At 47.3% G+C, this 27,699-nt stretch overlaps 1 protein-coding gene across 1 annotated transcript in view; it reads left to right on the plus strand.

Moving 5' to 3' along the window:
• SLC25A36 (solute carrier family 25 member 36) overlaps nt 1-27,699 on the plus strand; it is a 54,795-nt gene that overhangs the window by 18,102 nt on the left and 8,994 nt on the right. The window contains exons 2-4 of the mRNA XM_075340811.1: nt 11,922-12,092; nt 17,370-17,447; nt 19,790-19,890. Coding sequence (XP_075196926.1) covers nt 11,922-12,092; nt 17,370-17,447; nt 19,790-19,890 — 350 coding nt within the window. The remainder of the gene's footprint in view (nt 1-11,921; nt 12,093-17,369; nt 17,448-19,789; nt 19,891-27,699) is intronic.

The following is a 27,699-nucleotide window of genomic DNA, read 5'->3' on the forward strand; positions in this document are numbered from 1 at the left end:
TTACCAGCCTCCCCTCTTGCTGCCAGTGCCGGCTCCTGCTCTGCACATGTGGCTGCAGTACACATTGGGTTAATTAACCCGATGTATACTGTAGCAAGGAGAGCAAGGAGCCAGCGCTAAGCAGTGCGTGCGGCTCCCTGCTCTCTGCACTGTGACATGTAGCTGCAGCACACATCGGGTTAATTAACCCGATGTGTACTGTACCTAGGAGAGCAAGGAGCCAGCGCTAAGCGCGGCTCCCTGCTCTCTGCACATGTAGCACAGCGACGTTATGATCGCTGCTTCTGCTGTGTTTGACAGCTAAGCAGCGATCATAACAGCGACTTACAAGGTCGCTGTTACGTCACCGAAAATGGTGACGTAACAGCGACATCGTTGTTGCTGTCGCTTAGTGTGAACCCAGCTTTAATCCTTGCTTAGTGATGGCAGGCGTCTGAGATGCCCCCTCATCACTAAGCTGTAAGTAAAGGTAAATAAACACAAAAATCCTTTTATTTGCAATAAAAGACGAACTCCTTTCACCACTTTATTAACCCCAAAAACATCCAGGTCCGACGTAATCAAGACTGTCCCACGACGCATCCAGCTCTGCTACATCTGACAATCAGAGCGGCCACAGAGCATGACCGCTCTCTGTGAGGCCTCTGCCACACTCACGTGAATTTCACGCACGTGCCGAGAGACACGTATTTCCCCTGCGTGTTGCGTGCAGGTAAGTACGTGTCTCTGGTACGTGCGGGACACGTGTGTTCTACGTGTGCTATCCGCGATAGCACACGTAGAATCAGTAATTATTATACTCACCTGGTCCTTCCTGCTGTCCGCGCTGCTGTCCGTGGTGCTGATCCTCGGTCTCCAGTCCTCCCGTCTCCCCGCTGCTGCTGCTGCCAGGCAGTGAAGTGAATATTCAATGAGAATAATGAGCGGCGGTCGGCAGCAAGAGGCAGCAGCGGCAGAGACAGGAGGGCTGGAGAAGGTGAGTTAATGTTTTGGTTTTTTTTAACTGACATGTGTGTTTTCTCCGGCGCGTGTCACACGGGACCGCATCCACACTACACCCGTGTGGTGCGGGTGCGGGCCGTGTGACACCCGTGCTGCCGGCGAAAAACCGGACATGTCAGCGCTTTGAAAATCGCACACACGTACAAACGCACACGGACACACGTTCCATGTGGTTTTACGTGTGTGTGCCTGCTACAATAGGGTAGCATTGGTTAAAGTGTCTCCGTGCCGCCGGTACGTGTAAAAAATGACAAACACGTGCCGGAGGCACGGATGTGTGGCACAGGCCTGAGGGTCAGGCCGTGAGCTGCTGGGATCAGCGGTGACTTCAGCTGTCACCGCACATTACCTGACTGAAGTCACTGCGGATCTCCCGCTGTATACTCTCCTTTCCTCACTCCATGAAGCATCGCTAGTCTTCCTGTCTGTGTGCCAGTAGCAGCGCCGCTGACCTGTGTGGAGCCGTGTGTACAGCGATAATGTCATCCCTGTGCTCACCGCTCTCCACACAGATCAGCTGGCACACAGACAGGAGGACACCGCGATGCTGCAGGGAACAGTGACCGGTGAGCATACTGTACTTATTCACTGCCCCCGCGCTGATGATGATGCACGGGGGGCAGTGAATACAGACGCACATGATCACTCCAGGCTGTAGTTGCCAGGGGTGATCATGCGGGTCGGCTCTTTAGTATGCGCACATCCCCCTGCCCATCATCCAGCCCACCTGTCAGCGCTGGCTTCAGGGCTGAGATTATGGGCGGGATGATGGGTGTGCATATGACATAAGCAGGCCCAAGTGGTCAGAGTAACAGCCTGCTCCTGCCTCTGATGACCCGCACCGCAGCCATCCACTATAAGGCTATGTGCGCACGTTGCGTACTAGCCCTGCAGAAATTTCTGCAGCGATCTGAAGAGCACACGTGCGCTTCAAATCGCTGCAGAAAATGTCCGTAGAAAAAAAAAAAAGCTGATTCCATGCGCTCTGCCTGCAGCTCCTGTCATAGACAGAGCAGGAGCTGCCGACAAAGCGCACGGAAGAGGTGACATGTCACTACTTGAACGCAGCGCTTCGGGCAGCAGCTGAAGACGCCACGTGCGCACGGCCCCTCCACAATCTCCATAGACTGTGCAGGGGACGCAGGACGCATGCAGTTACGCGGCGCTACAAAGCGCAGCGTAACTGCATGTATTTACACAACGTGTGCACATAGCCTAAGACCTTAACCCCCCCTCCTTTCCCCCAAAACTTTTTGGGAAAGAAAGTGTATCTTATAGTGCGAAAAATACAGTATGTATAAGACACCCAACTTTTCCGGTTAAAATATAGTTTAGGATAAATTGTATATATTCGAGTGTAAGCCGACTTGAGTAATGTGCCTATTGTTTAGTGAAATCCCCTGCTGTAATGTCCCATGCAGTAATGAACCCATTGTTTAACCCCTTCAGCCTCCGGGCATTTTGCGTTTTTCCGGGGTGTTTTTTTTCCTTTTTTTTCCCCGTCAATCTTGCCATATAAAGCCTGCTTTACACATTACAATTAAGTATACGATATCATATGCGATGTGACCCGCCCCCATCGTATGTGCGACACGTTCAATTTGTTGACAGTGTCGCACAAACTATTAATTGCCGTGACACGTACTTGCCTACCATACGACCTCGATGTGGGCGGCAAACATCCACTTCCTGGAGTGGGAGGGACATTCGACGTCATAATGCGACCGGCCAATAGAAGCGGAGGGGCGGAGATGAGCGGGACTTAAACATCCCGCCCACCTCCTTCCTTCCGCATAGCTGGCTGGCAGCCGCGGGCCGCAGGTAAGCTGCTGTTCATCGTTCCCGGGGTGTTACACACTGCGATGTGTGCTGCCTCGGGAACATTGAACAACCTGGCGTGCAATTTTTAGCAAATGAACGATGTGTATGCGATGAACAGTTTTATATTCTATCGCACGTAGCTGTCACACGCTACAACACCACTAACTATGCCGGATGTGCGTCACTTACGACATGACCCCGACGACACATCGTTAGTAGTGATGAGCGAGCATGCTTGTAACTACTCGGTACTCGCACGAGTATCGCTGTACTCGGGCTGCTCGGCGGGGACCGAGTAATCTCGCGATACTCGTGCTGTACTCGTGGTCTTCATTTCTGCATGTTGGCGCTCTTTTGAGAGCCAGCCCTCATGCAGGGATTGGCTGGCAGACCACTGCAATGCCACAGCCCTGTTAGTTGTGGAATTGCAGTGATTGGCCGGCCTGCACAGCGTGACCGAGCCTTTATATCGGCCGGTGCGCTGTGCTCTGCTCACAGCTATCCAGACTGTCAGTGCAGGGAGAGTGTCGCTGATTCAGGGAAAGCTTTGCGGCCCTTTATAGATTTTCAGTTGCAGGGCTGCAAACAGTGTGACCAAAAGTCCTTCTCAGGACTATTCTAGTTGTATACAGGCAGGCAGGGTATAGCCAGGTCGGAGTACAGTAGCAGAGTCCTTCTCAGGACTATTGTTGCTATATACAGGCAGGGTATACCCAGGTCTGAATACAGGCTAGTGACCAAAAGAGTCCTTGTCAGGACTATTGTACCAGTATACAGGCAGGCACGCAGGCAGGCAGGGTAGTGGTGACCGTATACCAGCCTTCATCATATCTGGGGCTGGTGTACACAGTGTAAAACAGTCCAGATAGTGTCTGACTTGTCTGTAATTGTCGCTCCCCAAAAAAACCTGTTAGGTTCTTATTGCGTCTGTGCTTGGTTTTTAAAACCGCACGTGTGTGCCTGTTGGTGGCAGCGTACAGGTGCACTTGTGTGCAATTTCCAGAAACTTTGATATAACGCACAAGTAGTGAATATACACGTCAGCAGTGCACAGCATTGCAAAATGCGCAAGGGCATTGGCAAGGAACAAGGAAGTGGACGTGATGGTGGTGCAGGCAGAGGCTGAGGTCGTGGGCAAGCTCTAATTTCGCCACAACAAAGGGCCACATCTAGTCGCTCGCACGTCCTGTCCCAAATTCTTGGGGACCGCAGCAGTACACCGCTCTTGAACCAAGACCAGTGTCAACAGGTTGTTAGTTGGATAGCGGATAATGCTTCCAGTCAGATTGGCACCACCACAAACACTCTGTCTTCCACACGGTCAAGTGTCAGTAGCCGTGATACTGCACCGCACATTTCTGAACCTGATCCTCCTTCCTACCACCAGGCTGAGTACACGTCCTCCTCGGACATTAATGATCCCACACTTGGACACTCGGAAGAGCTGTTCACGTTTCCATTCACACATTCTGGCCTCTCGCCAGCTCATATTGAAGTGGGTCATGAGGAGATCGTCTGTACAGATGGCCAAATATTTGAGCAGCCACGTTCTCACGAAGTTGGCAACGTGTCTCAACAAGTGGTGGACGATGATGAGACACAATTGTCAGAAAGTCAGGAGGAGGAGCAGGGTGCGGAAGAGGAAGACGACGTGGTGGATGATCCAGTAACTGACCCAACCTGGCAGGAGGATATGCAGAGCGAGGACAGCAGTGCACAGGGGGAGGGAGGCGTAGCATCACAACAGGCAGTAAGAAGCAGGGTGGTGGCCCCAGGCAGAAGTCAGGCAACCGTTCCCCGGAACAACACGACGACACAAGGTGCCTGTACAAATGTTAGGTCTTCCCGAGTCTGGCAGTTTTTTAAGTTGGATCCAGATGATTCAAAAAAGGCCATTTGCAACACCTGCCGTGCCAGCATCAGCAGGGGTACCAAAACTAGCAGCCTGACCACCACCAGCATGATCAGGCACATGTCAGCCAAGCACCCGACTTTGTGGGAAGTACAACAGAGTCGAGGAGCAGTGCTTGCTGATGTCACTGCTACGTCTTCGCTGGTTGTGCATGCGAGCCAATCCTCTGTCCATGCTGCCTGCGAACAAGCCTCCTCCACTCCTGCACCTGCAGTTGCCTACGCAGAAAGAACACCATCATCAAGCACGTCCTTGTCCCAGCGCAGCGTTCAGTTATCCATTCAGCAAACCTTTGAACGCAGGCGCAAATACACTGCCAACACCCCACATGCCACAGTTCTAAATGCTAACATTTCGCGACTGCTTGCGCTGGAAATGTTGCCTTTTAGGCTGGTGGAGACAGAAGCATTCCGTGACCTGATGGCGGCAGCTGTCCCACGTTACTCGGTCCCCAGCCGCCACTATTTCTCCCGGTGTGCCGTCCCCGCGTTGCATAACCACGTGTCACAAAACATCACACGTGCCCTGAACAACGCTGTTTCACCCAAGGTCCACCTAACCACAGACACGTGGACAAGTGCTTGTGGGCAAGGCCGCTACATCTCGTTGACGGCACACTGGGTTAATATTGTGGAAGCTGGGACCCAGTCTGAGCGAGGGACGGAACACGTCCTTCCCACACCAAGGTTTGCAGGCCCTACCTCAGTCAGTGTTTCACCCACACTCTACAGCTCCGGAATGTCATGCTCTTCAGCCTCCTCCTCCTCCTGCGCATCCTCATCCACTGTGCCCTCCACACCAGTCACAAGCTGGAAGCACTGCAGCACTGCCTCGGCGAAGCGGCAACAGGCTGTGCTGAAGCTAATCTGCATAGGTGACAAACCCCACAATGCAGAAGAGGTGTGGACAGCTCTGAAACAGCAGGCAGATCACTGGCTCACACCTCTGAACCTAAAGCCAGGAAAGGTCGTGTGTGACAATGGCCGGAACCTGGTGGCGGCTTTGAGGCGAGGCCAGCTGACACATGTTCCATGCGTGGCCCATGTGCTCAACCTCGTGGTTCAGCGGTTTATAAAGTCATACCCAGAGCTGTCTGATCTGCTGGTAAAAGTTCGCCGCCTGTCTGCACATTTTCGAAAGTCACCTACTGCTTCAGCCGGCCTTGCCGGCTTTCAGCGCCGTTTGCATCTTCCGGCTCACAGACTGGTGTGTGATGTCCCCACGTGTTGGAATTCAACTCTGCACATGTTGGTCAGGATATGTGAGCAGAAGAGGGCAGTTGTTGAGTACCTGCATCACCTAAGCCGTCGGGAAATGGGTCAAACTCCACACATAACACCTGAGGAGTGGAGATGGATGTCCGACCTATGTACCATCCTCCAAAACTTTGAGGACTCCACCAAGATGGTGAGTGGTGATGACGCCATTATTAGCGTCACCATACCGCTACTCTGCCTTCTAAAACGGTCTCTGCTGAAAAACAAACATGATGCATTGCAGGCGGAGCGCGATGAGTTGCAGCAAGAAACAGTAGTGGGTGTGGGTGATAACACACAGCCCAGCCTCGTCTCATCACAACGTGCAGTGGAGGACTATGACGAGGAGGAGGATGAAGACATGGAGCAACTCTCCGGCCAAATTGAGGATATGACATGCACACCAGTCATATCCTCGGTTCAGCGTGGCTGGCCAGAGGACAGGGTAGATGAGGAGGAGGAGGAGGAGGAGGACAGCATGTTCAGTCATCTTGTTGGTCAGGCTACTGAAGTCCTGGCTGTTAAGAGTCTGGCGCACATGGCTGACTTTATGGTAAGCTGCCTGTCTCGTGACCCTCGCGTTAAGAACATCTTGGCCGACAATCATTACTGGTTGGTAACACTGTTAGACCCACGCTACAAGGAGAACTTTTTGTCTCTTATTCCCGTGGAGGAGAGGTCAACCAAAATGCAGCAGTTCCGGAAGGCCATAGTCACGGAAGTAGGCAAAGCATTCCCCTCACAAAACGCTAGCGGCATAGGTCAGGAATCAGTGGACAACCGAGGCGTACAGCCGAGAGAGGCACAAGTCCAATCCGCCAGAGGTAGGGGAACAGTCTTTAAGATGTGGGACAGTTTTCTCAGCCCCTCACGTACCACAGCCCCTGAGGTGCGGGGTAGTGCCACAAGAAATCCTAAGTTTGCCCAGATGCTGAAGGAGTACCTTGCAGATCGAACAACTGTACTCCGACATTCCTCTGTGCCTTACAATTATTGGGTATCCAAGCTGGACACGTGGCATGAATTGGCTCTCTACGCCTTGGAAGTCCTGGCCTGCCCTGCTGCTAGCGTTTTGTCAGAGCGTGTTTTTAGTGCCGCAGGTGGAATCATTACAGATAAACGCACCCGCCTGTCAACTGAAAATGCTGACAGGCTGACTCTGATCAAGATGAACAAGGGTTGGATTGGGCCAGACTTCACCACACCACCAGCAAATGAGAGCGGAATTTAAAGTTTGCCATGTACCTCCACTCACCCATGGGTACACACTTCTGGACTTTGGATAATCGCTGGACTGCTCCTCCTTCTCCTCATGCGCCACCATGATGATGACCGTTACAAATTGTAATACTTAGGCCTTTGTTTCAGGTATACCCCCAGTGGTAAATTTTTTTCGCCCATTCTTTGCAGAATGGACATTACAACGACAGGAGACCCGCTCCTTTGCAATGGGAACAATGTTTTGAGGCCCTCATGCACGTCTCTACCCAGGGACAACGTGGAGCCTCCCAATTTTTGGCTGCCCTGCCTAAGGGCTATACTATAATACACCCACTTCCTTAAAATGGACACTTAATGTTTTGAGGCCCTCATGCACGTCTCTACCCAGGGACAACGTGGAGCCTCCCAATTTTTGGCTGCCCTGCCTAAGGGCTATACTATAATACACCCACTTCCTTAAAATGGACACTTAATGTTTTGAGGCCCTCATGCACGTCTCTATCCAGGGACAATGTGGAGCCTCCCAATTTTTGGCTGCCCTGGCAAAGGGCTATACTGAAATAGACCCACTTCCTTACAATGGGCACTTCAGGTTTACAGGCCATCATGCACGTCTCTATCCAGGGACAATGTGGAGCCTCCCAATTTTTGGCTGCCCTGGCAAAGGGCTATACTAAAATAGACCCACTTCCTTACAATGGGCACTTCAGGTTTACAGGTCATCATGCACGTCTCTATCCAGGGACAATGTGGAGCCTCCCAATTTTTGGCTGCCCTGGCAAAGGGCTATACTGAAATAGACCCACTTCCTTACAATGGGCACTTCAGGTTTACAGGCCCTCATGCACGTCTGTATGCAGGGGCATTGGTGAACCTCACAATTTTGGACTGCCCTGGCAAAGGAAAATACTACAAAGACTCACTTCCTCAAAATGGGCACATTAGACTCAAGAGGCCTTCATGTACGTCTCTTCTCAGGGACATCGGAGTGCCACACAATGTTTTCACGTAAAATCTTTCATGTATTAATCTCAAAAAGTAACATACACCAGCTCTATCTCACTATTGGGTATGTGCCCTTAACATTTCTGCCATGAAAAATCATTTTGGGGTCATTTTGGAAGGTTTTCTGGTGAGTCCGTAAAAATGGCGTGAAACGCGGACAAAATTGTTCACAGCTGTGACTTTTCAGTGATAAATGCTTCAAGGGGTCTTCCCCATGCTGTTGCCATGTCATTTGAGCACTCTTCTGAGACTTTTGTGACATTTTTAGGGTTTCTCCATGCTGCCGGGGGGTCATTTCACAAAAATACTCGGGTCTCCCATAGGATAACATTGGGCTCGTTGCTCGGGCCGAGTACACGAGTATCTTGGGAGGCTCGGCCCGAGCTTCGAGCACCCGAGCTTTTTAGTACTCGCTCATCACTAATCGTTAGATATGTTGTAGCGTGTAAAGCCCGCTTTAGGACTTATTGTTTGCAGGAAGAGTTGTAGCTTTAAATGGAACCATAAGTTTTACCATATAGTGTACTGGATAACTGCAAATTCCAAGTGTGGAAAAATTGCAAAAAGTGTGATCGCACAATAGTTTTTGGGATATTTTATTCAGTGTTCACTATATGGTAAAACTGATGTGGCAGTGTGCTGCCTGAGGTCGGTGCGAGTTTGTAGACAGCAAACATGTTTAGGATTGTTTTTAACCCCTTAGATACAAGTAATCAGAAGTTTGTCCAATACAAGTGGCACACGTTTTGCGCCATTTTCTGAATCCCGTAGCGTTCTCATTTTTTGGGCTCTATGGCTCAGTGATGACTTATTTTTAGCGTCTCGAGCTGTTGTTTCTAATGGTACCATTTTTGCGCATATGCTACGTTTTGATCACCTGTTGTGTTTTGTGGCGACCAAAAACTTAATTTTGGCGTTTGGAATTTTTTTTGCCGCTACGCCGTTTACTGATCAGATTAATTTTATATTTTGATCAGGCATTTCTGAACGCAGCGATACCAAATGTGTGGGGTTTTTTTTTTTTTTTTTGTTTTTTTTTACCCTTTAATTTTCAATGGGGTGAAAGGGGGGTGATTTGAAATTTTAGGGTTTTTTGCCTTTTTTTTTTTTTTTTCCCCCCTTTTTACTAGTACCCCTAGGGGGCTATATGGATCAGCAATCTGATCGCTCTGCCATAGCTCTGTAGCTGTGATCTGGAGATGAGATCTGCAGATACGTTGCTTTACTTTCAATGCCGCCTGCATTCCGGCATTGAGTAAATGACTACAGGCATCATCACATGACCCTGTGCTACCATGTCACGTGATCATGTCACGTGATTTCCAATGAGGGTGGGGTAAGTTAGAATAATGGCGGCGCGCATATACATCTCGCCAGATTTTGGCAGCGAGATGTAAAGGGTTAATAGTCGCGGGTGGAAGTGATTCCACCCGCGTCTAGCAGACACAAGTCAGCTGTTGTGTGCGGATCGGCACCGCCTGCCCACGGCAGGGGGCGGGGATTAACCGCACACGTTCTGTGACGTACCATGGGTCATTAAGGGGTTAATAATGCCCCCTGCTGGTTCCCTTCTGCCCCCTATGTGCCGTTGTTTACACCCAATAAAAGATATTCTCACCTGTCCTCCATGCCCGTGCTGCCTCCAGCTGTTTCTTGCAGTCCACACACTCTCCTCCGTGATGGCGTAAACGGTGCGGCCGCTGCAGGATGTAGTCATTGCTTTACTACAGTTGAATGCTTTACGGCGCCACAAAGCATGCAACTGCAGTAAAGCGTGTCCCAATACACAGGCCTGCCGCTACTGTGAGCGCTTTACTGCAGTTGAATGCTTTGTGGCGCCATAAAGCATTAAACTATAGTAAAGCCATGATGAAATCCTGCAGCTGCCACTCCGTGCACGGACACTATCTCGGAGTCTGTGTCTGCGGTCTGCAAGAAACAGCTGGAGGCACCGTGGCACGGAGGACAGGTGAGTATCTTTTGTGTGTAAAGTGATGACACCGGTGTACAAGATACCCAAATTTTAAAAAGATTTTCAGGGGTTAAAATAAAGTAGTCCAAGGCTATGTGCGCACGTTGCGTACTAGCCCTGCAGAAATTTCTGCAGCGATCTGAAGAGCACACGTGCGCTTCAAATCGCTGCAGAAAATGTCCGTAGAGAAAAAAAAAAGCCGATTCCATGCGCTCTGCCTGCAGCTCCTGCCATAGACAGAGCAGTGGCTGCCGGCAAAGCGCACGGAAGAAGTGACATGCCACTTAGAACGCAGCGCTTCGGGCAGCAGCCGAAGCGCTGCGCTCTAAGACACCACGTGCGCACGGCCCCTGCACAATCTCCATAGATTATGCAGGGGACGCAGGACGCATGCAGTTACACTGCACTACAAAGCGCAGCGTAACTGCATGTATTTACGCAACGTGCGCACATAGCCTTATACCTCGGGAAAATACGGTAGCAGTCCCACAAACCCCGTCCCCCTTCTGGCGATTTGTGTTTTTGTCCTTAAACAGAAAATGTTTTCCTTTTTAAAGGGAACCTGTCCAGTGCAATATGCTCCCAGAACCAGGAGCAGTTCTGGGTGTATATTGCTACTCCCAGACTAACTGTCCCTGTATACACTAGTATTTCTAAAGATCTTTTTATGTAATGCTAATGAGGCCAGGGACTAGTCCCAAGGGCGTTCTACTACCCCCCCCCCCCCCCCCCACTAGCCACCCTCTTAGCATGCTAGTACGCCCACAGGGGTGTACTAGCATGCTAACATTCTATTCAATGCAGCATCACCTGCGGTGACTCTCATACCTGTGACCGGGCTTCTGAATGCTCAGCACTTCCAGTCATGCACAGTATGAAGCCGGGTGTACGCGTCCCAGCTTCGGAGAGGTCTACTGTTCATGACCAGAAGTGCAGGTACTCGTGGCACCTCTGGTGATGCTGCATTGAATAGCATGTTAGTATACCCCTGTGGGCACACTAACATGCTATGAGGATGGCTAGTCAGGGGATAGAACACCCTTGAGACTAGTCGCTGGCCGCATTAGCATAAGCTATAAGATCTTTAGAAATACTTTTTTTCTAAACATCCCTTTATCTATGCTCGTGTATATAGGGACGGTTAGGCAGGGATTAGCAATATGCACGGAGAACCGCTCGTGGTTCTGGCTGCATATTGCACCTGACAGGTTCCCTTTTAAAGCCTGCTGCTGTATTTGTGGTGTCCGGTCAGTTTTGCAAAGACTGGCAGGGACACAATGGCAGCGCTGTTTGTAGGTGAAAATGGATTTCAAGGAGGCGGTCACTTTCCTCCTTCAGACTTATCCAATGAGGCCTGGATATTATAAGCCATAAGATCCCTGTGGACATGTAGTTTCATAACAAATATTTACAGTGATTTAATTATTTTTTTCTTTTACGCTGTGGAAAATGTGAACCCTTCTGGGGGATGTTTTCCTACTTCATAAAAAAAGCCATGCCCTGTTCATCCTCTTGTAGCTATACTTGTGAGGGAAGGGGGGAGAAAAAATAAGCGACCGGTATTTAGTTTTTCTGTGTTCGCTCCTCTGTGCCCAACGATCTGTAACAATGCAGATGCATCTCCGGTGCTCACCGGTATGAGGGCAAGCCGCAGTGACTGCAGGGGCAGAGCGAGCTCTAGAATGTAGTTGCAGTTTCTTACGTCAGTTTTCCTTTCTCACTTTCCTTACAGATGTGGGGGCACTGTTGGTGCCATATTGACGTGCCCGTTAGAAGTTGTGAAAACAAGACTACAGTCCTCATCATTGACTCTCTACATCTCTGGAGTTCATCTCAACGGCGTGGATGGCGCCAGCGTTAACCGAGTGGCAAGGATGTCCCCAGGACCACTGCACTGTCTCAAGTATGAAACATACTAAAGTAAACTTGTCAAAAAAAATAGAAATAGAAACATTTATTGGCAATATCCGCATAAAATAGATGTATGATATAGGGGGGGGTTGTCCTACATGTGATATTGGTGACCTACCCTAAGGATGGAGAAGAGCGTTTTTGCAGTACTCGGCAATGACTGCTAAATGCTTCATTCTATGTGTACATCCAGTCACTACCGGTGTGAACAGCTAGTTAAGTGTGATACTGATGGAAGTCTTATGATTGAAAATCAATATTTGATGCTTGGACAGCCCCTTTTAATTCTTGAAAACAGAACTCTTCACAGTAGCCTGGTAAGATCTGTATTCTTTAACCCTAATACTAAAAGGGCATCTGTTTTGCTATGTAATCTGAGAGCAGCATGATATGGGGCAGAGACCATCATTTCACAATGTGTCACTTAGGGGTACTTCTCACATAGCGAGATCGCTGCTGAGTCACGTTTTTTTGTGATGCAGCAGCGACCTCATTAGCGATCTCGCGGTGTGACACTGAGCAGCGATCTGGCCCCTGCTGTGAAATCGCTGCTCATTACACACTGCTCTGGTTCAATTTTTTTTTTTTTTTTGGACGTTGCTCTCTCGCTGTGAAGCACACATCGTTGTGTTTGACAGCGAGAGAGCAACGATCTGAATGTGCAGGGAGCAGAGAGCCGGTGTCTGGCAGCCTGCAGTAAGCTGTAACCAAGGTAAATATCGGGTAACCAAGCGATGTGCTTTGCTTGATTACCCGATATTTACCTTGGTCACTAGAGTCCATGACTCTCAGGCTGTCAGTGCCGGCTCCCTGCACACGTAGCCAGAGTACACATCTGGTAAATAAGCAAAGCGGTTTGCTTATTAACCCGTTGTGTACCCTGGCTAGGAGTGCAGGGAGCCAGCGCTAAGCAGTGTGCGCTGGTAACAAAGGTAAATATTGGGTAACCAAGCGCTTGGTTACCCGATATTTAGCTTAGTTACCAAGCGCAGCATCGCTTCCACGCGTTGCTGGTGGTTGGGGGCTGGTCACTGGTGAGATCTGCCTGATTGACAGCTCACCAGCGACCATGTAGTGACGCACCAGCGATCCTGACCAGGTCAGATCGCTGGTGGTATCGCTGGAGCGTCGCTAAAGTGTGACGGTATCCTTAGTGTACTGTTTAATCAGCAGGAAGTTGACACTACAGGATTAGGGGTCTCATGCCTCCTAGTTTACCCTGCCCCACCATTGATTGACAATGGGTGCGATCCAGTGTGGGTGAGTTTACGTGGGACTTGAAAGAGAACCTGTCACCAGATATGGGTTTTGTTTTTTTTTTTGTTTCAGTACTAAACCAAAACTAGCACCTTCAGCAGCACCTATGCTGCATTCTATATAGGTACATGTTACTTCCCTTGTAGATGCAATATACCATTTTATAAAGTCTCCCACCCTGTATTCAAATCCTTGGGTCTGTGAACAGACAATAGCCTTTCTGTGACTGGGTTGATCATGCCGGGTTAGACCAGGAGATTTGTTCATAATTTGAAAAAAAAAGAAACTACTGTAAACTATGATGGGGCCTGTTCTTCCTTCTGAGTGTTGCCCCCTGCTAATAATGGGTCAGCATTCTACAAGGGGGAAGAAGTCGTGTGAAACTGATGGTGCCCCCTTGGACTTAACCCATTAAGTGACATACTTTCATTGCTCATATATTTGCAGTAAAGAGATGGGGGTAAATATCCACTCTGCAGCCACAATTACATCCCATGTCCATTTCAGCATCAAAAATTTGGTTAATGTCCTCTTTTTAAGGATGCTCAATTCATGATTCTCTTGCAGTGTAAACAGGCAGTCGATGAACGAGCAAAAGATGATTTTCAGCAGGAAATCGTCCTGTGTAAATAGAATATGTTCTACAAGTGACCCTGGCAGCCTATTACAGGGCACACAATGCGCATCGTTTACTGCGGCCTTCCTAAGGGATTAGGGTATTGCCTCACCACCATTCAGTCCGCTTACACGAGTATCTGAAACATATTACACAGCTATGCTAGATCTCAGAATATTGTTGGCAGAGTTTTTAAATCAGCCCTCCCCTCATTAAACTGTGCCATAGTACACCCACTGGCCTTGTACGAAATGGCAGCGTCTAGCTGAGCTTTATGATGCTCTATTTTTGCTTATTTTATATCATGTTACCATAAGAATTCTAATCACTATCACTATAACATGGTTTTCATCCATATAGTATTTAGGATGCTGTCTCAGGTGTAAGATGGCATGTGGGTGTGTTGTAATCAAGGCTGTGGAGTCGGTAAGCCAAACCTGCGACGCCGACTCCCACATATATTGCTTATATTTAAAGGGAACCTGTCGTCAGAAATTTGGCTTTCAACCTAAATGTTTCCCTCTCTGCAGCTCCTGGGCTGCATTCTAGTAAGGTTTCTATACTTTTTGTGCCCCCTTTTAAACCAAAATAAATACTTTATAAAACTGTACCTTTTTTGGTTTGAAAATCTTGTAAATTCTCCATGGGGGCGGGCCATCTGGTGTCCGTTGCTGTATCTTACGCCGTCCCCCCACGCTCCAAATCATCTCTCAGGACGCCGTCCACTGCGCTGTATTTTCCCTGTAGCCTCTTGCCTTTAGTCATGTGTTCAGAGCGGTTACAGTCCCGCCTCCTTATACTGTAACCATGGCTGTAATCACTAACCCCACCCCTAGTTTGACTGAAAGTGAGCAGCTAGTATCTGGATGTGATGGGTTCCCTTTAATTTCCTGTCTGATGAGGAGCCAGTAGATGATTTCCTGAGATGCTGAATAATGAACCACCTTAAACTGGTTCTCATTTATAATATTGACCCATATAGTTAAATCGCCTGTAAATGTTTTTGGTTTGTTCTGACTCACTGATTTGCTTGCTTTTCTGCCTGATTGGACATCCTCATTAGAGAATGAGAAGGATGTATGAAAGTGATGCCGGCTGAATGGGGATAACCCGGACTAGATATGTTTGCATTATAGCTGCTGACGTCACCTCAATCTGTTTGTGTTCGCCTCAGTTCACATGTCTGGTAATCATTCTTTTGAAACAGATCCGGTAAACGGGGAAAAAATAAATTAATGGATCCATTCACATTGCTTGCTACTGGATCTGTTTTGTTAAATCATTCAAGTCAATGTGACTGGATCGATTATTAAGTACTTTCAGTTTGAGGCTATTCCTGTGTTGTGGGGTTTCTTTCCCCTTCCCCCTCCCTGTTTGCAGTCTTTGGTGTACCAGAAGAGCAATTTCAATTTTTAGGGAATGTTCAGACAGATGTTGTGCTGCGTTTCTTTCTTAAAAAGAATCACTTGCAAAAAAATCTTGAAATTTACTAAATTGAATGTATGACATGCCGCAATTAAAATGTTAGTTTTTCTGCAGACATTCATAGAGGGGAAATGTCACATCCTAATATGACATGGCCGTGCTCTCAACCTGGTAACTGCGATGGGCCCTTCTCCACACAGAATATAAAGGCCCTGATAGAGACTAACAAAAAGCATCATGTGAACATAACTCAGGTCTACACATAGAGTATCTTTAGGCTGGGGTTTCTAAACCTGGCATCCATCTGAGCTCTATAATATAAATATACACTTGTTCTCAGCAGTGATTGAGGTATCTGCTTTTCCACCTCAATCTTTCATCACATCTAACCCAGCAAACGGCCATTCCTACACTGAGCCGAGCACGTGGCACAATAGTCACATGTGGAGGAACTTCCCTAAATCTCAATCTAGTCAGGGGTGGGATTCAAATTTTTAACAGGTTCTCTGTAAACCCCGCGTATTTGAAAACCACACCCATTCTGTAACCACACCCATTTTGTTAGCCACACCCATTTTCACGCAGTTTCTTCAACCAAAAAATTCAAGTAATTTAAAGTAAAATCTCCTTCCCCTCCTATACCTTCACTCTCCTGTCCAGCACCAGTAGTTCCAGTCATATTGTATTAAATGTTTTTTCGAGTTTTTAAAAATTATTACTAAAGGAGCCTTGCTAATATTGGAATGGGTGACTTCCCCATACAGATCTCATCCCATGTGCTCCTTTTCCCCTGCAGATCCTGTCCCATATGGCTCATTTTCCCGTATAGCTCCCATCTTATGTGGCCCCTCTCCCCATATAGCCACATATAGCTGCCATCTTATGCGGCTCCTCTCCGCGGCTTGTCTCTGCACGCTGCCGCTGACAGACTGTAGTAGGAGGAGCTACCTCCTCACACTGCCGTGACCTCTCTGCAGCGTCAGCGCGTCACTGCACGCCGGGTCATGGAGCAGACAGGCTTCACTGTACCCGGAAGTGCGACGCGGAGGTACGTGGATTCATTTGTGTCAGTGTCTTAAAGAGACACTAACACAAATGAATACAGGGATCTGGGTCGCCGCAGCTGTTTCTTGCCGGTTCTGGGAACCGGCTGAATCCCACCCCTGCATCTAGTGTATACTTGTGTTGGGCAATGGTGAGGTGTATGTCTGACCGTGTGAAATTAAAGGAGGAAAAGCGATGATTCCCATAATCTGCATTTTGTAGGGTTAAGAGTTTCTGTAATGCAACTCGTTTTTGCAACTCGGTAGAGGCTGTTGTAAGGGGGGAATTCAGCCTTCAAAAACCAAGCCATGCCTCTCAGGAGAGTCTGTATAGAAGACCCTGCCGACTGTCATAGCCCCCCCATTCCTGATGGATTTGGGGACAGTTGGTTCCAACATGTCTGATCCTTTTTGTTACCTAAAAGATAAGCGGCCATAGTCTGGCAGCTGCTCTCGGAGTAAGGAATTAAGGAAGTGCATTTCTGCCTCTCCTGTAAGAATCGCTGTAGTTCTTTTCTTGATATTAAGTGCAGCTCTTCAGTTTACGAAAAACTACCAATGACATCAGGTGAACTAGGTTTCTGAAATCTTTTATTGTACATCAGATGTCTCTTGCCTCCACTGGACCCTCTTCCACCTTCTCTCCGCCTCTGGAGGAATCTAGCTGGATCACCTGGTGAACATGTCATTGCTTTGCTGTGTTTCTCAGCAGTGTGTATAATCCCTTTTTATAAAACGCTGTGGCCATATGGCATTTTATTTTGGAAGTGTTGCTGAAAAAAATGTGGTTGTTGCCCAGTATTTTTCCATGAATGTTTGTGGGTGTGAAATGGTTAAATGATGGATTATATGCCAGCCTTTTAGATGGCAATTACTAGGTGGATTGTGCAAGTTTTGCACCTTTCTAACATTGTTTTTTGCTTTGCAGGATGATTCTGCAGAATGAGGGTCCTCGTTCCCTATTTCGCGGCCTGGGCCCTAACCTAGTGGGAGTGGCTCCTTCCAGGTATTAGACATTCATGAATTGATAAGAGTGTTGCGGTGTCTGTGACCAGCGATTTGTGATCTACCAGGCTTGTTACTGCAGAGCACAATGAGCCGAGTGCAGCGCTGACCTTACTAACAGAACTTTGCTCTAAATACCTTTTGTCTAAATATAGCAGAAGTGTTCACACAGGCTCAGTCTTATTGTAACCCTGCACAGCGGCAGGAATATACCCAGGGCTATCATAAAATGTAACGCTCTACGTATAAAGAGAAAGTAATGTTTATAGGCCGGTCATAAATTAACGTCTGTATTTATTGGCAGAGTAGTTACCAAACCACATGCTTTGTAGCTACTTTAGGTGGCCTATATCACACAAACATTTACTAATTGATGGTATTTACTAGGTTCATGTAGTTTATTTAGCCTTTTTGCCTATTACTGTCATTCTTGTTATAGCACCTCCTGCTGTTCTTTCAGTTTGATCCTAGAATGCCCACCTTGGGTCCAGCGCTGGTGAGCGGCTGCTTCTAGTGTGGACCAAACACCAGGAGTGGCTTCACTTCCCTTTTATAAAATCGGGACAACTGGGTTACTGAGCATTTCAGATCCGTCAAATACACATAAGGCGACACCATAACAATGGTTACACCCTAGACCTCAATCAGACCTCTCACCCTGTCAGCTTCCTGTGTTGACTGGGGCAAGAAAAAACTGCCTGCAAAAATTATTTATTTTTCTCTCCCCTTTTGGAGAAGTCATGCTATAAGACCTGGGCCACATGGGAATTTAATGCGATCCTCGCATGACACTTGGCTCACACTGGCAGCACAGCGGGAGCTGAGTGTCACTGTGACTGAGGTCCGATCATGCGATCGGACCTCAGCTGCGGAGGGGCGGGCCGGCACGAAGGGGCGTGAGATTTCTCCCTCACCTCCATAGCCGGTTATTACCATTTTCGCCCTGCACTCGCAGTACACTGGTGTTCCGCGAGTGCAGTGTGATTTTTCTCACCCCATAGACGTGAATGGGTGTGAGAGAAACAAGACTCGCATTACAATCGCAGCATGTTGTGATTGTTTTCTCGGTCCGATTAGGGCTGAGAAAATAATCGCTCATGGGTGCTGGGACATGGGTTAATATTGGTCCGAGTGGAATGCGACCAAACATCGCATTCCACTCGCTCTGATTTTCATGCCATGTGGCTTAGGCCTAAGGCTTATTATAAGGTCAATAGTAACTTATAAGGTGGCTACCTCAAACTCTTAATTGTTGAGAAAATATTTTCAACTTTAAGATGGTCAACTACCATTTAAGGTTGGTGTCACACTTGAGATTGCCTCGCATGGTGCATCACCCAGCATGGACTCTCTCTCCTTACAGGAGCGTCTCTGCTGCATAGAGATGCATGCAACCGACCTGCTCCTGTGAGGAGAGTGAGTCCGTGCCAGGTGATGCACTGCGAGACTCACGCGAGGCAATCGCAAGTGTGACACTGGCCTAAGGCTGAGCACACACTGCGAGAAACTGATCGAGTGCAATGCAATAAAAAAATCGCGTTCCACCCGCACCCATGTTACTCTATGGGCCTATTTCAATGAGGTGTTTTTTTTTTTGTTTTTTTTTTTTTTCTTGTCATTCAGCCGTAATTGGACTGTGAAAACAATTGTGGGTGGAGCCCAATTTGTTTTCACTCGCACCCATACAAGAGAACCCTCACATTGCACTCACATTACACCAGTGTAACGCAAGTGCAGTGCGAGAATCATATCAGCTGACAATGGAGGAGATGGGGAGATTAGTCCTACTCCTCCGCAGCTCCTGCCCTGTCCTCCGCGGCTGTGCTGCAATTGCAGGATTGCAGCAGTGGCATGACAATCGCATGACACTCAGCTTACACTCCAGCAGAGCGAGAGCAGAGTGTCATGCGATTCACTCACATGCCCAGTGTGTGCTCAGCCTAACTCAAACATATGCGCACCCTCTGTTCAGCCAAGCATACATGTTTTCTCAGTGGGATGATGGGAATTACCTTCTCCATAATGGAGACTTATTTTAGCCCGAGAACAGGAAGATCTGCTATTGAAATTCCAAGTGTCTGGGCACCCATACAAATAAGATGGTTGGCTTCTCACCAAAACTTGACTGACATTGCTTTCACATGTATTTTTGCTTCTGGATTTAGCACTTGGGGTTTTACAAGCTGTGAAAATATCTTTTTGCCCCCACACTTCCTTTTTATCCTCCCTATCACAATGCATTGGGTGATCATTCCTATCTTGAGATCCATGGGGTTGCGTTGCGCTCTACATTAAGAGATCTGGTCTGGACCCGTGGCCTGACACTGTGCTTTATTTCTACAGGGCCATCTATTTTGCAGCTTACTCGAGCTGCAAGGAAAGACTGAATCATGTATTTGTGAACGATTCCACAATGGTGCACATGGTCTCTGCTGGGGCCGCAGGTATGTATCCTCAGATGTGATGTCTGGTGGGAGTAGGTTTAGGCACAAGTAAAGCTAGGGAGTCAGCCTCAGATCTAGCGAATAGTACATGTGATTTTCTTTTTCTACACTGTCCTGATACTTGTAATCTTTCAATATTGTACATTTAGCTTTTGCTCCTATTCTAGTTTGATACTACCACTGCTGATCTAAAATTTCCTGTTTTTAATTTTTAAATGTAAGTTTAAAATAACCAAAAACCCAAAATAATGGAATACAATGATTTGGCTTCCTTTCACAATTCCAGATGTTTTTCATTATTGGATGAGATATGTGATAAATAGTTGACTTGATGCTCTGTGCATGTTCTTTAAATTCACTGTATTTACTTGGTTATCTAAAGCACGTTAGGAAACCACTTTTGGACAAGATTGGCAGTCGCACCTCTACAGCATTACTTTATGCTAAACACTCCTTGTAATCTTTCTTTTCTTCGGCGCTCCATTGGGAGACCCAGACGATTGGGTGTATAGCTACTGCCTCCGGAGGCCACACAAAGCATTACACTAAAAAGTGTAAGGCCCCTCCCCTTCTGGCTATACACCCCCCGTGGGATCACGGCTGCTCAGTTTTTCAAGCTTTGTGCGAAGGAGGTCAGACATCCACGCATAGCTCCACTGTTTAGTCAGCAGTAGCTGCTGACTATATCGGATGGAAGAAAAGAGGGCCCATACTAAGGGGCCCCCAGCATGCTCCCTTCTCACCCCACTTTCGTTGGCGGTGTTTGTTAAGGTTGAGGTACCCATTGCGGGTACGGAGGCTGGAGCCCACATGCTGTTTTCCTTCTCCATCCCCCTGAGGGCTCTGGTGAAGTGGGATCTTACCGGCCTCCAGACTCTGAGGCCGGGCTCCATCCACAGACCCGGAGATCCTGCTGGATACGGAGCTGGGTACCATCAGGGACAAGGCCCTGCAACATTCAGGTACTCTGTGTCCCCGTGCAGACAGGCACAGACACACTCCAGCGTTGCTGGGCGTTCTAGTGCGCCGGGGACAGTAGCGCTGTGCGCCTGGGTTTTACTCACTGCAGCTTAGCTGAGTGAGTTTATGTGGGGAACGACCGCGCCGGCCGCCATGGAGGCAGCGGCGCGGCTGAGACTTGTAGTGCGCCGGGGACTTTGCGCCGACCGTGCTTTTACGACAGCAGCGCTGATAAATCTAGTCCCCGGCTTCTGCGGCCTAGTTACGTTCGTTCCCGCCCCCAGCCCTGTCAGTCAGGGCAGGGGAGAGACGCTGTACAATAGCAGCGCCGAGGGCTGGAGTCTTATTTACATACTCCAGCCCTCTCACTGGGCACAGTGGGACGCCAGTTTCCCGCTCGTTGTCTGCAATGTTCTGGAAATCAGGGCAGTGTATCTTGCCCTACAAGCCTTTCAGCAGTGGCTGGAAGGAAAGCAGATCCGAATTCAGTCGGACAACTCTACGGCGGTGGCATACATCAACCACCAAGGCGGGACACGCAGTCGGCAAGCCTTCCAGGAAGTCCGGCGGATTCTGATGTGGGTGGAAGCCACGGCTTCCACCATATCCGCAGTTCACATCCCCGGCGTAGAAAACTGGGAAGCGGACTTCCTCAGTCGCCAGGGTATGGACGCAGGGGAATGGTCCCTTCACCCGGACGTGTTTCAGGAAATCTGTCGCCGCTGGGGAAGGCCGGATGTCGATCTAATGGCGTCCCGGCACAACAACAAGGTCCCAACTTTCATGGCACGGTCTCGCGATCACAGAACTCTGGCGGCAGACGCCTTAGTGCAAGATTGGTCGCAGTTCCAACTGCCCTATGTGTTTCCCCCTCTGGCACTCTTGCCCAGAGTGCTACGCAAGATCAGGTCCGATTGCCGCCGCGCCCTGCTCGTCGCCCCAGACTGGCCGAGAAGGTCGTGGTATCCGGATCTGTGGCATCTCACGGTCGGCCAACCGTGGGCACTACCAGACCGGCCAGACTTACTGTCACAAGGGCCGTTTTTCCATCTGAATTCTGCGGCCCTGAACCTGACTGTGTGGCCATTGAGTCCTGGATACTAGCATCTTCAGGATTATCTCAAGGGGTCGTGGCCACCATGAGACAGGCTAGGAAGCCCACGTCTGCTAAGATCTACCACAGAACGTGGAAGATTTTCTTATCCTGGTGCTCGGCACAGGGAGTGTCCCCCTGGCCATTTGCATTGCCTACTTTTCTTTCCTTCCTGCAATCTGGTTTGGAAAAAGGCTTATCGCTCGGCTCCCTTAAAGGGCAAGTCTCAGCGCTATCGGTATTTTTTCAAAAGCGTCTAGCACGACTTCCTCAGGTACGCACGTTCCTGCAGGGGGTTTGTCACATCGTCCCTCCGTACAAACGGCCGTTAGATCCATGGGATCTGAACAGGGTACTAGTTACTCTCCAGAAGCCGCCCTTCGAGCCTCTGAAAGATGTTTCACTTTCTCGGCTCTCACAGAAAGTGGCCTTTCTGGTAGCGGTCACGTCTCTTCGGAGGGTATCCGAGCTGGCAGCGCTGTCATCCAAAGCTCCCTTCCTGGTTTTTCACCAGGACAAGGTAGTGCTGCGCCCGATTCAGGAGTTTCTCCCTAAGGTGGTATCCTCTTTTCATCTCAATCAGGATATCTCCTTGCCTTCCTTTTGTCCTCATCCAGTTCATAGGTATGAAAAGGATTTGCATTTGTTGGATCTCGTGAGAGCACTCAGAATCTACATTTCCCGCACGGCGCCCCTGCGCCGCTCGGATGCACTCTTTGTCCTGGTCGCTGGTAAGCGCAAAGGATCGCAGGCTTCCAAATCCACACTGGCTCGATGGATCAAGGAACCAATTCTTGAAGCCTACCGTTCTGCTGGGCTTCCGGTTCCATCAGGGCTGAAGGCCCATTCTACCAGAGCCGTGGGTGCGTCCTGGGCATTACGACACCAGGCTACGGCTCAACAGGTGTGCCAGGCAGCTACCTGGTCGAGTCTGCACACTTTCACCAAACATTATCAGGTGCATACCTACGCTTCGGCGGACGCCAGCCTAGGTAGAAGAGTCCTGCAGGCGGCGGTTGCCTCCTCGTAGGAGAGGGCTGTTTTGCAGCTCTAACTTGAGGTATTACTTTACCCACCCAGGGACTGCTTTTGGACGTCCCAATCGTCTGGGTCTCCCAATGGAGCGCCGAAGAAGAAGGGAATTTTGTTACTTACCGTAAATTCCTTTTCTTCTAGCTCCAATTGGGAGACCCAGCACCCGCCCTGTTTCCTTCGGGATTTTTGGTTTTTTCGGGTACACATGTTGTTCATGTTGAACGGTTTCAGTTCTCCGATGTTACTTCGGATTGAATTTGTTTAAACCAGTTATTGGCTTTCCTCCTTCTTGCTTTAGCACTAAAACTGAGCAGCCGTGATCCCACGGGGGGTGTATAGCCAGAAGGGGAGGGGCCTTACACTTTTTAGTGTAATGCTTTGTGTGGCCTCCGGAGGCAGTAGCTATACACCCAATCGTCTGGGTCTCCCAATTGGAGCTAGAAGAAAAGGAATTTACGGTAAGTAACAAAATTCCCTTCTTAGTTGAGCAGCACCCCTTATGGGGAATCTCAGTTCAGTGTGGCATTTTAAAAGCATATGCTTTACTGCCTAGATACTGTGACCTCCCCAAACACTGCAAGCTTATGGGTTCCTGATGGCAAAGCCCTTTACGCACGTGAGCTGATGAGTGACCAAAACCAGTAAATCATGCCAATATCTGTGCCTTCAGACCAATTTGTACTGATACAATTTTTAAGCTTACAACCAGATGCCGACTTTAAACTAAATGTTCAGAAAATGTTTAGCGTGTGCTCTGGTTCTGACGCTTTGTCTAACCATTGGAGAACTATTCTTGGTTAGATCTGCACCCAACCACTCGGTAGTTATGAGCGTTCTACCTGCTCATCGCAAACTCAGTAGAACAGGAACTTTGTGGATAAATATTTCCTGCTTTTGTTCTGACAGGAGCTGTACATTACATAATATATGGAGCTGTATTGTGGCTCGGAAAACTGCCATAAAAGTGAGAATCGGGATGAATTGCCTCATTCATTGCATGCTCACTTGTATCTTATACTTTCCATCTTACAGTGGAGATGTCAATCTGTTCAACAGATTTCAAGTACACAAGTGATCAAAGTAGCTCAGCTCTTCTCCATATCACTAGTTCAATGTTACATATTTAAAGACTAAAGACAAGGGTCAAGGTGACTAAGTGCCACTTGCCCTTCCATTTGGTAACATCCAGTTTGTGTATTTGTTGCTTTATCATGTTGTTTTTTTTGTTTTTTTTTGTTATACAAGCAGTTTATAAATTAATCCTCCCACTCCATATCTTGTCAAGGTTTGGATATACTGACTTTCCCAAGCTTTTCTTAAACTATGGGTATGCTCTTGCTGCATTTTTGCACAGATAGTTAAAGGTGGCGTCGTCCCCCCCCCCCCCCCTTGTTTTATTCCATAAACGTTTTAAAAAGCAGCCTGCCTTTCCAGTACTTTCTCTCTGCTACTGCCCCTGCTCTTTGATATGGCTGCAGCTGTAATGTGATTTCTCTAGCCAATTAATGGGTTCAGCAGTAATGCCAAAGTAGATGACACAAGACCGCTGAGCCCCATGTTCAGCTGCAACGGTCATATGTGCTGCAGCGGTCATGGAAACTCCTACACTTGTATGAAGAGTTAAAGCATTGAGGATTTGTGGCCCTATACATCAGAAATTGGTTAGTATTGGTTGGTAGGTGTTTGGATCTTCTTATAACTCAAGATTATGGTAATCTTCTTTTTAAAAAAAAAGTTTGAGACTAAACCTTGATCCACGATACGCTTTCCATTAGAAGAACGTCATTTTCAGACATTGCTATATAAGATATGTTGTGTCGGCTGAATGAAGCCCAACCCCTCTGCCCATCCGACATTTCAATGGGGAGGAGATGGTGTAGCGGTCACAGCCTGTGGGAGTGTTTTTGTATCGTTTGTTTAAAGCGCTACCTGCCACAATTAGGTATCTGTCGAATATCCCATCAATTTTTAGTCCCATCCAAACTTTTCAGGGTAAGTATTTTTATGAAAACAACAAAACTTGCTCTAAATTTGCTATAAATGTGGAAAACAAGGGGGTAGAAGATCTCAGCTGAGATCTGTTCACTTATGATCCCTTGTGCAGCTCTCCCTGGAGCACAGGTACACCGCTCGGACAGTCCGACTGTACTATGTTGAGCACTTCTCCCCCTTGCTTTAAGTGATTAGTGAAGTCAGACATCCATTTTGTTTTTATTTTCAAATGCTAGGTATCCTTTTATGGGTACTTTTTTTTTTTTTTTTTTTTTTTTATTTTTTTCTTAAATACTGAATGTCATAACTTTAATGCATTTTTCCATTCATTAAATGTACAGTAAATACAATGTCAAACTGAAATTCTGAAGTTCTTAATGCTCCTGTTTATGATTTAGTGGTTTTTTTTGTTTTTTTTTTATGTTCTCGCTTTCCTTAAACACCCCTCTTATGTTCAGTCTTTTGTTCTTACTTTTCCGCTTTTAGTCTTTTTTTTTATTTTTTTTGTTTTTCATCTAAGTCTGTCTTATTTTGTGAAATCCTTTCCGTGGGTTTCGATGGTGCGCAATGTTGTGGACCACTGCTTGTTGTTGCGATACAGAAAAGCCTGTGTCTATTTTAGGCGTTTACTGTACATTTCCACTGTGAAAGGCGCGAGATTGTGTCATCTCATGCTCGCCTCCTGCAGGTCTCGTCCTGCGGCAATATGGACTAAGTTAAGCCTCGTGAGTACTTGACCCAGCTTCTATCTGCAGCCAAAAGAGTAAGACCAGCACATTGGAACTGTAATTGCCTTTTTATGGGGAACAAACAAAAAGCTTTAAAAAATGTTAGGAAATGTGGATATTACAGGACAGATGTATGAACTTAGCCAAAAATACATTGTGTAGTTGAGGTGTGTGTATGTGTGACTACTCATCGGTTCATGGTTCTTTATGGACTGTTCCTCTAAAGTCATATTCATTGAAGTGTGATATGTATCAGTATTGCACTGACATGAATTATCTTTTTTTTTTAAACATGTTGTAAACCATTCACTAATTTAACAAACCTTATGTTTTGTGCCCATGTAAAGATGTTAGGCCATAGCTATATATTATCGGTGGGGTCTCGGCAGAACAAACCGCCGGCCAAGTGATCAGCACAGCATGGCCCAACTGTAGGACAAGTTACTGTCACACTTGTATATGCCTGAATACAAGGTCATAGCTATAGATATGATCAGTGGGGTCTCGGCAGAACAAGCTGCTGGCCAAGTGATCAGTACAGCATGGCCCTGCTGTAGGACAAGGTACAACCATACTCATGTACCTGAATACAAGGCTAAAGTTTTATATATGATCGATAAGGTCTTGGTGAAACATGCAGCCAGCCATGGATCAGCACAGCATGGCCCTACTGTAGGACTAGGTACAGCAACACTTGCGTGTACCTGAATACGAGGCCATTAGATTTGTGCACTACCCTCAGCGTTAGAAGCAAATCCTAAAGAGGGGCCATTTACTGAAACTTTAGAAATCCATTTTAAGTTTATGGGTGTGATACTCCTATTGTATAAGAGATGGCTTTTAAATTGGATGGCCAGCCATGTGAATTTTTTATTCTTTTTCTTTCGACTGGATATTTGTAAAGTGAGTATTAACCTACAGCTAATCCTTCAGTAAGGAAATTAAATCGGCTTGATGGCCCCTTTTACATTGTCATGTCAGAAGTCTTGTACAGAACTGTTTTTTTTTTTTTTGTTTTTGTCAAATCATTCAGCTCTTTTTATGCAACCATATAATCTGCTTCCCATTCTTGCAGACAGATCTACATGTCTCTTGCAGTATATCCAAGTGATATACACCACAGTTCAAAAGTTTATGGTCACTTAGATAGTTCCTTATTTTTGAAAGGAATGGGTTTTTTTTTGTTTTTTTTTTTTTTTTGAAGCGAACATTAAATTAAACAAATACTCTGTACATTGTTAATGTGGTAAATGACTATTCTATCTGCAAACATCTTTTTTTTTTTTTTTTATGCAATATCTACATAAGTGTATAGAGGCCAATTTCCAACAACCATCACTCCAGTGTTCTAATGGTACATTTTGTTTGCTGTGTTAGAAGGCTAATGGATGTTTAGAAATCCATGGGAAACCCTTGTGCAAGTATGTTAGCACAGCTGAAAACAGTTTTGCTAATTAGAGGAGCTATAAAACTGACCTTCCTTTGAGCTAGTTGAGAATCTGGAGCATTACATTTGTTGGTTCCATTAAACTCTCAAAATGACCAGAAAAAGAACTTTCATGTAAACCTCGACAGCCTATTCTGGTTCTTAGAAATGAAGGATATTCCATGTGAGAAATTGCTAAGAAACTGAAGATTTCCTACAACTGTGGGTACTACTCCCTTCAGAGGAGAGCACAAACAGGCTCTAACCAGAGTAGAAAAAAGTGGGAGGCCCCACTGCACAACTGAGCAACAAGACAAGTTTATTAGAGTCTCTAGTTTGAGAAATCAATGCCTCCACAGGTCCCCAACTGGCAGATTTATTTAATAGTACCTGCAAAACGCCAGTGTCAACATCTACAGTGAAGATGCGACTCTGGGATGCTGGCCTTCAGGGCAGAGTGGCAAAGAGCCATATCTGAGACTGGCTAATAAAATGTAAAAATTAATATGGGCAAAATAACAGACATTGGACAGAGGAAGATTAGAAAAAAGTGTTATGGACAGACGAATCGAAGT

This window comes from Anomaloglossus baeobatrachus, chromosome 3 (assembly GCF_048569485.1).
Source record: "Anomaloglossus baeobatrachus isolate aAnoBae1 chromosome 3, aAnoBae1.hap1, whole genome shotgun sequence".
In the NCBI taxonomy this organism is placed as follows: domain Eukaryota; kingdom Metazoa; phylum Chordata; class Amphibia; order Anura; family Aromobatidae; genus Anomaloglossus; species Anomaloglossus baeobatrachus.